Source organism: Macrosteles quadrilineatus, unplaced genomic scaffold (assembly GCF_028750875.1).
Source record: "Macrosteles quadrilineatus isolate MER2022 unplaced genomic scaffold, UCM_ALF_1.0 Scaffold_3__2_contigs__length_128488019, whole genome shotgun sequence".
Classification (NCBI taxonomy): Eukaryota; Metazoa; Arthropoda; class Insecta; order Hemiptera; family Cicadellidae; genus Macrosteles; species Macrosteles quadrilineatus.
This window is the reverse complement of record NW_026542596.1, coordinates 25,272,245-25,286,904: the sequence shown is the minus strand read 5'-3', so window position 1 is coordinate 25,286,904 and position 14,660 is coordinate 25,272,245. Positions and strand designations below refer to the sequence as shown.

Sequence of the window (14,660 nt, the reverse complement as noted above, 5' to 3'; positions counted from 1 at the left end):
CTTATAGAATGACAGTGCGCTTATATAGGCGAAGGAGCAGTGTATGTGTTGGAATGTGCCCTAGACACCAGGTACTAGTGCTACACACCACTTAAGTGTACCTTCCTCTATACCATACTACTCTGTGATATCAATTTGAAGTGATGAAACCTTTGTTTGATTTCAAAATTGTGTAAGGTTTTGAGCTTATGACATTTCTGATACTCACATCTTACAAATGTTATATTATTATATTGTATAATTATTACTTGATTGAGATATTTGTTATGTATGGACATCAATTTAAAATGTCAAAATGACACTTTAGAATATGCATGACTATGACAATAACTAGGGTTATATTGGGTACCGGTAACCTCTTTACCTTCATGGATTGTGTCTGAGACTTGCGTAATGAACCGGAGATGGGTTGACGAGGATAACGGTACTTGTCATACTTGTCACCATGACCAGAGCTACCACTGCTGGAGTTGGTGGCAGAACTTACGGAAGACACACCTGCAAATATTCATGTTATAAATCTATAACGATATAAATAACCAAACTATCGATAGTTTGCCAATCAAAGAGGATATGTCTAATATGTTAGGGGTTGATTAGCAAAGGAAGTTGTTGTGAGCTCTCTCCTATCACTGCCTCCTGATTAAGGCTAGAGAAAAATCTAGAAACTAATGTGAAAAATGTAACCATCTAACCTATTTCTTTTCTTCTATTTTTTAGGGGCAATATAAAAAATTCCACTTATTTTCTAACAAATAGCCTATGAGGTAAAACTTTTGTTTGAACAGTTGTCAATGGAAACTGAAAAACTGTTTTCATTGGACAAACATAAAAGACTATTGCGATGTACAACAAATCAAAACTCAGTCGGTGAATAATGCTGTACCTACTAAATTAACTAATTTTGGTCTTCTGATTTTTGTGGGCAAACTTATATTCTTTGTTTTTGTGATGACAAATCAAGATTATATTCAATGTACGTACCAATTCAAATTTAACATTTTTAGTAAATTCTAAATAATTTAGTACCTGAATTTCAGAAAGGTTGTACAGCCAACCTCAAGGAATACAATGATGTTCCTGCCGAGGTATTTTATCTTTGCCCTTCACGTGGTTATGTCTTGTATCCATCAACTACTTGGCCATCCTTGTATTGATGCATTTTCAGAATATCATACATCAAAACTGAACTTTGACCTTTCAGTATCCAGCAGACATATTGATTTGATGACAGGAACCTCTCAAAGCAACAATAAACCTTTATGCATACCCCACTAGAATCTCATATCTCAAGAGTTTATGGATAGCATTGACTTTGGGAGTGTGGTGTATGCGGTGTATGTATTTTAATTAGATTAATACCTGCTATAATTACATCACTATCACTCTTTTAGATGGAGATGAGGCTAGATAAACTAATATAAAATTGTAGGATAAGTCTGTGAATGTGATTACTTTTATACATAATATTATAAGTTTAATTATCATTCATGTATGAAAATTGACATCCTCACTGTTTTGGATAATAATTTGTGGACTTTCAATTTTCAAATTATTATTATTATTATATATTATTTTTGTATTGATTGATAAATTGTAGTTTTGGTCACTTAATAATCATTCAGGGTTGTTCCTTCGTCTCCTCTTAAAAAGAAACTTGAATGCATTAAAATAACTATGAACAAGATCAATCTTTATAAACTTTACTGTGTTTTATGTAAATTGTATTTTATATCTTTTAGGCTTACACGTATTTCCCATATAGGGAATAAGCTATTACCGTAGATCTCATGATAAGACCTAGACCCGGAACCGATATCTTTTCCTTTTGTCCATAAGTCTCTTAACATTTAATTGACCTTTATGAATATATAAACCCACTTTATCTATTTTAGAACCAATTAGAGGTGTTGCCAGTCTTAAAAGTTATTAAAAGTGAAACAACCATAAATATAAAAGAAGTATGATCAATATGCTTTGATAGTCGAGTCAGTGGCTATGAAACTGTTTAGCAAGTGAAATACAGAGTAATCAGGCGTACTAGCTATTTAATCACCTGTATAATAGGCTAATTCAATGTACATAGCCAAGGGTGGAATATTAGTTATACCTCCCAGACATAACATGTTAGTTTAGTTATACCTTGCAGACATTACACACACGTGTTCCTTACATTGCGTGCTTTCGTTCTGCTGTTCAGAGACTTTCTTTGTAACCTTGAGAAACTAGGTAAAATCTAGCATACCTTTTCCTTGAGAAAGTAGGTCAAATCTAGCATACAAGTTAAAAACCTTGTAATCAGGAATAACATTCTTTTTTGGTCAAGAATTTTATTGGTATTGTGTGTGCCACAATATTTGCTTCAGGACTCAGGAAAATATAAGCTGTGTAACATTTTATCAATGGTTTCAGCAACTATCACCATAATTGTTTTTTGTGTATATTTAAGTAAAATTTGCATGATGTAGATGAATATCACTATACTATATGAGCAAGGATTCCTCAAACTTTTCTTTAATTACAGCTCTCTAAATCTAAGAGACATGCTGTGTATCAGTTTTGTCTGAATTTAAGATTTGGCCAATTTAAGATTAATTTAAGGTTTGAGCTCCTCAGCTTAAAGCTCAAAAGGTTTATTTAAAGTTTGAATCAGCTTAAGGTTTTTTTTTATTTAAGGTCAGTCCTCCAGGATCAACTACCCAAACCCAAACCATCAGACCAATTGACTGCTCTCAACATGTTTCAGCTTGTTGACTCCTGTGGTATATTGATATCTGACAGAGGGTACAGACGTGTATAGTATCTTGTTTGTACTGCTATATATGAATGTATGAACAGTGGTATAATAGCTCGGAAGCTGATGAGTGATCATCATTCTTGCCTGTCAAATGGAGGGTCTTTGGATAGATCTTGAGTAAAATTCATCAGGTGACTGTTTGAAATTATCAAAGACATCATTAATGAGTCATTTGGAACATTAATTTTGTCACTTTGCTATATCATTAACATTTTTACACCGCGATACACTGTTTTAACAAACTTCCCGCCCAAGGATTTAGTCCAGAAAACAGCTGTTTGCTACCAGATTATCATATGAGGTTTTGTTACGTACTACTGTACTGTAATGAGCTTTTACCGGACACTAACCAGCGTATTATATTTTTGGAAATGAGTGGTTATAAACAAAAACATAAACTCTCAAAAGTTATGAGTAGTGATTGTTGGCCCTTTAGTTGGTGGGAATATAAGGATTTGTACAGATTTTTTATTGTCAAGTTAGCTTAGAGTAGTAAGTTCACACTCGTCCGGTAAACACCTATTTTAAGAACTAGTAAACGTAATATAGGCTACTATCCTGAAGTTGACATCCCATCCATAGGTGGTTGTGGTAGCCAATTTTTTATTTATACAGAACATACCGGTAGATGAATAAACACTCGCAGAGTAAACTGCTGTCAAAATTAAATTTTCTCATCAGTACTAGCTATTTAATGATACCATTGACTATTGGATTAATAGTCAAAGATGATACATAAAATATGCTATGATTTACAAAGTTCTACTTTAAATTTAGTTTGGTTAAAAAGATTTGAGTTTTTGACAGAAAACTGCAGTTGACATCAGAGTACAGTCTACCGGTGGCTCAAGATGAATAAAACTTTATCATTCTCATGTTAAAGCTAGCTTTTGCTTTCACATAGGCTGGGATCACTGATCTCTTGATGTCTAATTCTATCAATAACTAAAATCCAAGATTCTACCATTACACTTTACTCATTTTTTTATAACTTGAATTCGATCCTATCCTAATTTATACATAGAAATATAGTTTAAGTACGAGAATATTAACATTACCTGATAATGATGAAGAGCCAGAGGCCATGGAGTAGAGTGACTCGGAGTTGGGCACAGCCATGTGGTACTGACTGGCTGAGGAGGGAACTACCCATGTCTTGCCTCCCACACTGTAACAGAAACATCAGTTATATAACAATAGCAATAGCTGATAATGATGAAGAGCCAGAGGCCATGGAGTAGAGCGACTCAGAGTTGGGCACAGCCATGTGGTACTGACTGGCTGAGGAGGGAACAACCTATGTCTTGCCTCCCACACTGTAACAGAAACATCAGTTATATAACAATAGCAATAGCTGATAATGATGAAGAGCCAGAGGCCATGGAGTAGAGCGACTCAGAGTTGGGCACAGCCATGTGGTACTGACTGGCTGAGGAGGGAACAACCCATGTCTTGCCTCCCACACTGTAACAGAAACATCAGTTATATAACAATAGCAATAGCTGATAATGATGAAGAGCCAGAGGCCATGGAGTAGAGCGACTCAGAGCTGGGCACAGCCATGTGGTACTGACTGGCTGAGGAGGCAACTACCCATGTCTTGCCTCCCACACTATAACAGAAACATCAGTTATATAACAATAGCAATAGCTGATAATGATGAAGGGCCAGAGGCCTTGGAGTAGAGCGACTCAGAGTTGGGCACAGCCATGTGGTACTGACTGGCTGAGGAGGGAACAACCCATGTCTTGCCTCCCACACTGTAACAGAAACATCAGTTATATAACAATAGCAATAGCTGATAATGATGAAGAGCCAGAGGCCATGGAGTAGAGCGACTCAGAGTTGGGCACAGCCATGTGGTACTGACTGGCTGAGGAGGCAACTACCCATGTCTTGCCTCCCACACTATAACAGAAACATCAGTTATATAACAATAGCAATAGCTGATAATAATGAAGGGCCAGAGGCTTTGGAGTAGAGCGACTCAGAGTTGGGCACAGCCATGTGGTACTGACTGGCTGAGGAGGCAACTACCCATGTCTTGCCTCCCACACTATAACAGAAATATCAGTTATATAACAATAGCAATAGCTGATAATGATGAAGGGCCAGAGGCCTTGGAGTAGAGCGACTCAGAGTTGGGTACAGCCATGTGGTACTGACTGGCTGAGGAGGGAACAACCCATTTCTTGCCTCCCACACTATAACAGAAACATCAGTTATATAACAATAGCAATAGCTGATAAAGATGAAGGGCCAGAGGCCTTGGAGTAGAGCGACTCAGAGTTGGGTACAGCCATGTGGTACTGACTGGCTGAGGAGGGAACAACCCATGTCTTGCCTCCCACACTATAACAGAAACATCAGTTATATAACAACAGCAATAGCTGATAATGATGAAGAGCCAGAGGCCATGGAGTAGAGCGACTCAGAGTTGGGCACAGCCATGTGGTACTGACTGGCTGAGGAGGGAACAACCCATGTCTTGCCTCCCACACTATAACAGAAACATCAGTTATATAACAACAGCAATAGCTGATAATGATGAAGAGCCAGAGGCCTTGGAGTAGAGCGACTCAGAGCTGGGCACAGCCATGTGGTACTGACTGGCTGAGGAGGGAACAACCCATGTCTTGCCTCCCACACTATAACAGAAACATCAGTTATATAACAACAGCAATAGCTGATAATGATGAAGAGCCAGAGGCCATGGAGTAGAGCGACTCAGAGTTGGGCACAGCCATGTGGTACTGACTGGCTGAGGAGGGAACAACCCATGTCTTGCCTCCCACACTATAACAGAAACATCAGTTATATAACAATAGCAATAGCTGATAAAGATGAAGGGCCAGAGGCCTTGGAGTAGAGCGACTCAGAGTTGGGTACAGCCATGTGTTACTGACTGGCTGAGGAGGGAACTACCCATGTCTTGCCTCCCACACTATAACAGAAACATCAGTTGTATAACAATAGCAATAGCTGATAAAGATGAAGAGTCAGAGGCCATGGAGTAGAGCGACTCAGAGTTGGGTACAGCCATGTGGTACTGACTGGCTGAGGAGGGAACAACCCATGTCTTGCCTCCCACACTGTAACAGAAACATCAGTTATATAACAATAGCAATAGCTGATAATGATGAAGAGCCAGAGGCCATGGAGTAGAGGGACTCAGAGTTGGGCACAGCCATGTGGTACTGACTGGCTGAGGAGGGAACTACCCATGTCTTGCCTCCCACACTGTAACAGAAACATCAGTTATATAACAATAGCAATAGCTGATAATGATGAAGAGCCAGAGGCCATGGAGTAGAGGGACTCAGAGTTGGGCACAGCCATGTGGTACTGACTGGCTGAGGAGGGAACTACCCATGTCTTGCCTCCCACACTGTAACAGAAACATCAGTTATATAACAATAGCAATAGCTGATAATGATGAAGAGCCAGAGGCCATGGAGTAGAGCGACTCAGAGTTGGGCACAGCCATGTGGTACTGACTGGCTGAGGAGGGAACAACCTATGTCTTGCCTCCCACACTGTAACAGAAACATCAGTTATATAACAATAGCAATAGCTGATAATGATGAAGAGCCAGAGGCCATGGAGTAGAGCGACTCAGAGCTGGGCACAGCCATGTGGTACTGACTGGCTAAGGAGGGAACAACCCATGTCTTGCCTCCCACACTGTAACAGAAACATCAGTTATATAACAATAGCAATAGCTGATAATGATGAAGAGCCAGAGGCCATGGAGTAGAGCGACTCAGAGCTGGGCACAGCCATGTGGTACTGACTGGCTAAGGAAGGAACAACCCATGTCTTGCCTCCCACACTATAACAGAAACATCAGTTATATAACAATAGCAATAGCTGATAATGATGAAGAGCCAGAGGCCATGGAGTAGAGCGACTCAGAGCTGGGCACAGCCATGTGGTACTGACTGGCTGAGGAGGGAACTACCCGTGTCTTGCCTCCCATACTGTAACAGAAACATCAGTTATATAACAATAGCAATAGCTGATAATGATGAAGGGCCAGAGGCCTTGGAGTAGAGCGACTCAGAGTTGGGCACAGCCATGTGGTACTGACTGGCTGAGGAGGCAACTACCCATGTCTTGCCTCCCACACCATAACAGAAACATCAGTTATATAACAACAGCAATAGCTGATAATGATGAAGAGCCAGAGGCCATGGAGTAGAGCGACTCAGAGTTGGGTACAGCCATGTGGTACTGACTGGCTGAGGAGGGAACAACCCATGTCTTGCCTCCCACACTATAACAGAAACATCAGTTATATAACAACAGCAATAGCTGATAATGATGAAGAGCCAGAGGCCTTGGAGTAGAGCGACTCAGAGCTGGGCACAGCCATGTGGTACTGACTGGCTGAGGAGGGAACAACCTATGTCTTGCCTCCCACACTATAACAGAAACATCAGTTATATAACAACAGCAATAGCTGATAATGATGAAGAGCCAGAGGCCATGGAGTAGAGCGACTCAGAGTTGGGCACAGCCATGTGTGGTACTGACTGGCTGAGGAGGGAACAACCCATGTCTTGCCTCCCACACTATAACAGAAACATCAGTTATATAACAACAGCAATAGCTGATAATGATGAAGAGCCAGAGGCCTTGGAGTAGAGCGACTCAGAGCTGGGCACAGCCATGTGGTACTGACTGGCTGAGGAGGGAACAACCCATGTCTTGCCTCCCACACTATAACAGAAACATCAGTTATATAACAATAGCAATAGCTGATAAAGATGAAGGGCCAGAGGCCTTGGAGTAGAGCGACTCAGAGTTGGGTACAGCCATGTGGTACTGACTGGCTGAGGAGGGAACAACCCATGTCTTGCCTCCCACACTATAACAGAAACATCAGTTATATAACAATAGCAATAGCTGATAAAGATGAAGGGCCAGAGGCCTTGGAGTAGAGCGACTCAGAGTTGGGTACAGCCATGTGTTACTGACTGGCTGAGGAGGGAACTACCCATGTCTTGCCTCCCACACTGTAACAGAAACATCAGTTGTATAACAATAGCAATAGCTGATAAAGATGAAGAGTCAGAGGCCATGGAGTAGAGCGACTCAGAGTTGGGTACAGCCATGTGGTACTGACTGGCTGAGGAGGGAACAACCTATGTCTTGCCTCCCACACTGTAACAGAAACATCAGTTATATAACAGTTGCAATAGCTGATAATGATGAAGAGCCAGAGGCCATGGAGTAGAGCGACTCAGAGTTGGGTACAGCCATGTGGTACTGACTGGCTGAGGAGGGAACAACCCATGTCTTGCCTCCCACACTATAACAGAAACATCAGTTATATAACAATAGCAATAGCTGATAATGATGAAGAGCCAGAGGCCATGGAGTAGAGCGACTCAGAGTTGGGTACAGCCATGTGGTACTGACTGGCTGAGGAGGGAACAACCCATGTCTTGCCTCCCACACTATAACAGAAACATCAGTTATATAACAATAGCAATAGCTGATAATGATGAAGAGCCAGAGGCCATGGAGTAGAGCGACTCAGAGTTGGGTACAGCCATGTGGTACTGACTGGCTGAGGAGGCAACTACCCATGTCTTGCCTCCCACACTGTAACAGAAACATCAGTTATATAACAATAGCAATAGCTGATAAAGATGAAGAGTCAGAGGCCATGGAGTAGAGCGACTCAGAGTTGGGCACAGCCATGTGGTACTGACTGGCTGAGGAGGGAACAACCCATGTCTTGCCTCCCACACTATAACAGAAACATCAGTTATATAACAATAGCAATAGCTGATAATGATGAAGAGCCAGAGGCCATGGAGTAGAGCGACTCAGAGTTGGGTACAGCCATGTGGTACTGACTGGCTGAGGAGGCAACTACCCATGTCTTGCCTCCCACACTGTAACAGAAACATCAGTTATATAACAATAGCAATAGCTGATAAAGATGAAGAGTCAGAGGCCATGGAGTAGAGCGACTCAGAGTTGGGCACAGCCATGTGGTACTGACTGGCTGAGGAGGGAACAACCCATTTCTTGCCTCCCACACTATAACAGAAACATCAGTTATATAACAATAGCAATAGCTGATAAAGATGAAGGGCCAGAGGCCTTGGAGTAGAGCGACCCAGAGTTGGGTACAGCCATGTGGTACTGACTGGCTGAGGAGGCAACTACCCATGTCTTGCCTCCCACACTATAACAGAAACATCAGTTATATAACATAAACTTACAAACACTTATAAAAGGCTGATGAGAAATTATTTATCATTAGACTATAACTCTTACAGCAGTGCTGGGATCCTCAATCAAAAAGGAAGAACCTAAAAACTAATAAGGTACAGACAGACATAAACACGTGTCCCTCATATTGCATTCTTACATTCTATTATATATTCATTCAGTGAATTACTTTGTGATCTTAAGAAGGTACACTAAACCAACAAATCTACATCAACATACATACACAGGAGGTTGCGGTGTTTTGTACACTGTAGTATGAAATCAAAACAGTTTTCTAAATATTTTCTTTGTCCTTAAGATATTCCATAAGTTCTAAAATCACTGAGGTCTATGTCTTCTTCCTCCTTCACACTACCTTCTTCCTTCTACACTACTTGGATATCCTAAACCTTCCTCAACCAACAGAGGAATGTGACAGAACTTGCTTAATCAATTAGGTTTTAGTGTGTTTGAATATAAATACAAAAGAACAATTTGAATCATTAAAATATCTCATTTCAAGATCTAGCTGCTGGACAAACAACTGTGTTTAATAAAATAACTACTTACTCCTAATGCATCTGTCACAACCTAGCTCCTTTCAATAACTCCCATTTGTTCAGATTTTAATAAACCACATGTAAGACCCACCTGTACCCAGACGCAGATGATGGCAACACCCAGGACTGACTGGACGACTGCTTCAGCCGCAAGATCTTGGCCCGGCAGATGACACACCTCAGCGGCAACAGTCTCTGCGACACCGCCATCTGGATGGTCTTGACGAAGCACTTGCGGCAGACGACGCGGTGGCCACAGGGCGATGTCTGCATAGTGGCTTTGGCGTTGACGCAGATGACACACTGAAAAATTTTGTGTGATTTAGATAACTTAAAAAAAAGAAACCACGATCAATGAACAAAAGTTGGACAATACATTACATATATGAACAATTATTCCTCAATAATTGCACTTCTGTGCTTCGGTCACAAAGAACTCTTACCCGAAGTAAAGACTATTTTTGTAATATATTATTTAACAGATTTTATTTTATTTTATGTTTACACTTAGTAAAGCACATAAACACAAATGTAAACTTTAAACAAATGAATTTGAGTTAAAATTAAACGATTCAGTCTATAATATCAAAAATATCAAATTAACACAGCACCGGTGCCATATCTATTATCAGTGGCAAATGAACTAATTCAAACAATTAGGTTTACATTTAAGTGTAACCTAAGTAAATAATAATAAATTAATTATTTATGGTGTATTATAACGGTTCTCAGGTTATTTCACTGGAGATGGAGTTGTAAATGTGGAAACTCTTTAAAAGTGTCTGGATGGATGGGTCCATGGATGGATTGAACACAAACGTTTATAGCCTGTGATCCGAATCAAGAGAAATAACAGAAAACTGGAATGTAGGAGTGTGTAGTAAGGGTAAAGACTAAGGCTAAGTAAAGCCATAGTAAATGGTAAAAAAGTTTAGCGATACCCCCATAACTTTAAAAACTTTTTCAGAACATGAATTAAGTAAATAATTCACAAACTATAAAATACAATATGACAAATTTGTTAGGTTAATACATTAGCCCATTAAGATGACATTTTAATTTACCATTAGAATAGACCCAAATAACCCCCAACAGTCCCATTACCCAGAAACTTTTTGTTCATGTCTCCACCTTGGTGCTAAGGTACAAGCTCAATCCCAGCATGTAACAAAAGATGAGGGATTTGGATCACTTATCCTAGCATTTGTGATTTCTTCTATACATAATTCCACTGATGTAGGGTTTTTTAAACACAAAAAATGGTCACACTAGGAATACAAAACTATGGACTTACAAGGTTTTTTTATTTTAGTTCTAATTGGAACATATGCCCTACTGTATTTTAAGTGTTCTTGTGGTGCAATGTCAAACAATCGAAAACATTCTTCAATGATAACAGTGAACTGCTTTAACTTTGACTTAACTTTGTTTGGGCACTATATTACTATTAGGTATTTAAATGGTGCAGATTTCCTTGTAACATGGGCAGGGTTGTTTGCCCTAATTTATGTAAATAACTGACTAGGTCAGGTCAAGGTGAGAAATAACACCCTCTTGTACAGGGTGGCAGGGATGGGGAAATGAACTGAAATCAGGCAATCCCCACTACTTGCATTTTAATTTTAAATCAAATCAATTTATTGGAGAACTGTATTTAAATTGAACTTATTATGTGTCCCCCCCCCCCAAAGTTAAGAAGTGGAAAAGGGGTTTGTTTAAATTAAAACATTGGAAGTGTTCAGTGTCACTTTTGTAATATTTTTTACATAGAATGTTTTGAACCTCTTTTTAGAATCATAATGCATGAAAAAATAGGATATGGAACTTTCCTGGTCTTCATATACCTTTAGCTGTATTTATAGCTTAACAATATTATTCTATCTCAATTTTGTTTACTATCGATGATTATGGCTACAATCATCTACAACTTAATAACAATTATGCTGTCGTTATATATATTATACATAGTGCATAAAGTATAATCAAAAACTCATTTAGATGGTAGATGTTTAGATATATTGTGTTATATAATGCATTATAAAGAGTGTCCAGCTTCATCTAGTACAAACTACGGGTAATGGTTCTATAGGTCAAAATAAAGAGAAAATCATGAATCAAACTTTTTCCAAAATCACTTTGTTGACCTCCATTTTGTTTATTTCTCTTTAAAATTTTTACCTTTAAAAATTTGTTTACCGATCTTTATGAAACTTTGTATTTTATCGTAGTTAAAATGAGATTGATAATTAGTGAACAAATTATCTCAGTCCAATTTGAATTTTCAAAATAGTGACCATTTAAATTTTTATTACTTAAAATTACAAAAAATGTCTAATTTTTATGAAATAATGTCAAGTACGCTTTTATTTAGCATGTAAAATTCCCAATCAACGACATCAACGTCAAAAACATCGAATGAAAAATAACTGAAATAGAACGTTTTTTGGTGTAAAATAAGGCAAAGTTAGTCAGGATGCCATTACTATTTTGCATCATTTTACAACTAAAAAACGTTCTTCTATTTCAGTTATTTGTCATTCGATCTTTTTTATCTTTGTGTCATTTGATAGGGAATATTAAATGCTAAATAAAAGTGTTCTTGGCATTTATTCATAAATTAGAAATTTTTTAGTAATTTAAGCTATAAAAATTCATACGGCCGCCATTTTGAAACTTATAATTGGACCAACTTAATTTTTTTCAACCAAACATGCCTCTTTAAATACCTGTATAATAAAAATACAAAGTTTTATTAAGATCAGTTGAATTACTTAAAATTTAAACATTTTTATGTAAAAAATATAAATAATTTATTTATATCTGGTTATCGTTTTTCGATTTTGGAAAAATTCTCATAAGATTTTCTCTTTATATTGACCCATAGAACAATTTCCCGGAGTTTGTCCTAGTTGAAGCTAGACACCCTGTATATCTGATTATATATATCTTCTTCTCAGCAGACAGCCCCTTTTCAATAAAGATGGCAGGCAACAGATATTCTTGTCACTGCCATTGTCATTACAACTTATACAATGCAACTATAACAACAGAACAACAAACAGGCATCATATCTACCTGTTGTACAAAACTTCCGCTTCCTATTCAGTAATTACAAATGGTCATTATCTCTCCTTATGTTTACTGGAATGGGTATTCAACGGAGGTAAATGCAGAGCGTATTGATCACGTTAATTATTTCAATTTGATTTTCTGATTTAAGCGTTCGAATCTTAAAAAGGTAATTTCGGGTTTAAAAATTAAGGAAACGATCCCTTTACTTACAATGCTCTCAAGTAAAGCAAGAACAACTTATTACATTTTTGGTCGAGCTCAGACAACGGTACAAATAAATAGCTGCTTTACGAGGACTATTACTTTGTTAAAGTATAATTAATCACGTCTGAACTAAATACATAATGAAGAACGGAACCATTTGAAGGAACAAACAATGTTAATATTTCATTGGACAGTAAAGTGAACAATATGTCAAAGAAACAACTGAGACATAATGCATCAAAGTTGTTTCTATTGACCAGGAATCGTTGGACTGTCAGGAGGGATGGCAAAGGATTGGTTGGGGGGAGGGTGGCTTTTCAGTAATTGGTCAACAATCAAACAGCTGTTCAGTTAGATTTTATCCACCCTTTAGACACGCACATGACGTAAACCTGATCGCCTTTTGTTCTTAAACTCTTGACATCCAATTGTTGTGAAAGGGCAGAGTTATCAAAATAATTGAGTAAATGCAACAATGGCAATTCTTTATCAGGTTTAAAAAGCATAGTTTGATATTGTTTTGCAATTTTGGTGGTTACAATAAATTAATATTTATTTAGAAATGTTATTTGCGTGAACCATTTTTAAATACTGTATTGCTGGAATGTTTTGTAGCATTATAAAGTGTTATGTCCGTGGCAATGAATTTGTAAGGAATAAATTTAGCGAACCAGTCAATTGATAAAAAATGTTTATGCTATTTTTGAATATGAGAAGTATACATTGCGAGTACTGTACATTTCTGCACCAAGAGCCGAAAGTTATAGTTTGCCACCAATTTAACCATGCGACAATTGTTATTTGTGTAACTAGTGTGCGAAGTGGCACTTAGCTGCACATGATAGAAATAATGTTAACGCACGAGCCGCAGGCGAGTGTGGACAGTTTTCGAGTGCAGCAAAGATATAAATTATTAGTCTTTCAACACTATACAGCACGGTAAGGTTTAAGGCTAGGCTAAATCACAAAGCGTTTAACGAAATTAAAAACGCTGCACCAGCTGATAGTAGTAATCTTTCTTTTTAGTGTTGTCAACTTATTATCAAGTGTACGCGTATTACGTGCCTAATAAAAGCACATTGTAATTTTGGGTAAATTCATTCATTCATGCACCTTACATAACACCGTTAATTAATTCTGCTACGCAAGAGGTGCCAACCAATCTGTGTTTCCGGTGAAGAAAAGCACAAAAACAGCTGATCGAGCGGAGTACAGCAATTCCGGCACTGCCTCCAGTTCCGTCTCGCTCCACGGACTAGAGCTGTTTACGGACAACATTAGACCAATTTGTGGCCATTGGTCAGGGTAACCACTGGACCAGGCGATTGCAAAGCAACGTTCTGTGTTTTGCCTTGGTAAAGGCAGAGCCAGTTGGAGAGTTATTATATACACTACTTGCTTAAACTGTGCTTTCCAACGGGGCACGATCACAATCAATTAGTCCTTAGATAAAGTTAGTCCTTTGAAGTAACCTACTTTAATGTGAAAAAAAAAATATTTCTAGTGACTGCTGATTGTACAACTAAACTTAGTTTAGATGATCAATGGTATTTCCAGAGTACAAGTAAACGTACAAAATTTAAAAACCACATAATTATCTATTAACTTTTAATAGCCTAAATGGATATCTGTTAAGAAAAGTATAAAAAATGTTAAATATTGTAGTTTTCTTTGCGTCCAGAGACACCGATCAATCTTAACTTTCCAAAGTATTCCCTATTCAAATGACATTAGGTTTAACGAGTACTTAAGTCCACGAAGTACCTATACTGAAGCTGAGTCAGTCTTGTATAATACAG

General features: G+C 38.3%; 1 protein-coding gene across 1 annotated transcript in view; it reads right to left on the bottom strand.

Annotated features, from left to right (window-relative positions):
• The window catches only part of LOC128989577 (uncharacterized), a 67,476-nt gene that overhangs the window by 6,270 nt on the left and 46,546 nt on the right, over nucleotides 1-14,660 (bottom strand). Inside the window, exons 4-6 of the mRNA XM_054411488.1 lie at nucleotides 9,677-9,888; nucleotides 3,856-3,965; nucleotides 365-498 (exon numbers count right to left, since the gene is read on the bottom strand). Coding sequence (XP_054267463.1) covers nucleotides 365-498; nucleotides 3,856-3,965; nucleotides 9,677-9,888 — 456 coding nt within the window. The remainder of the gene's footprint in view (nucleotides 1-364; nucleotides 499-3,855; nucleotides 3,966-9,676; nucleotides 9,889-14,660) is intronic.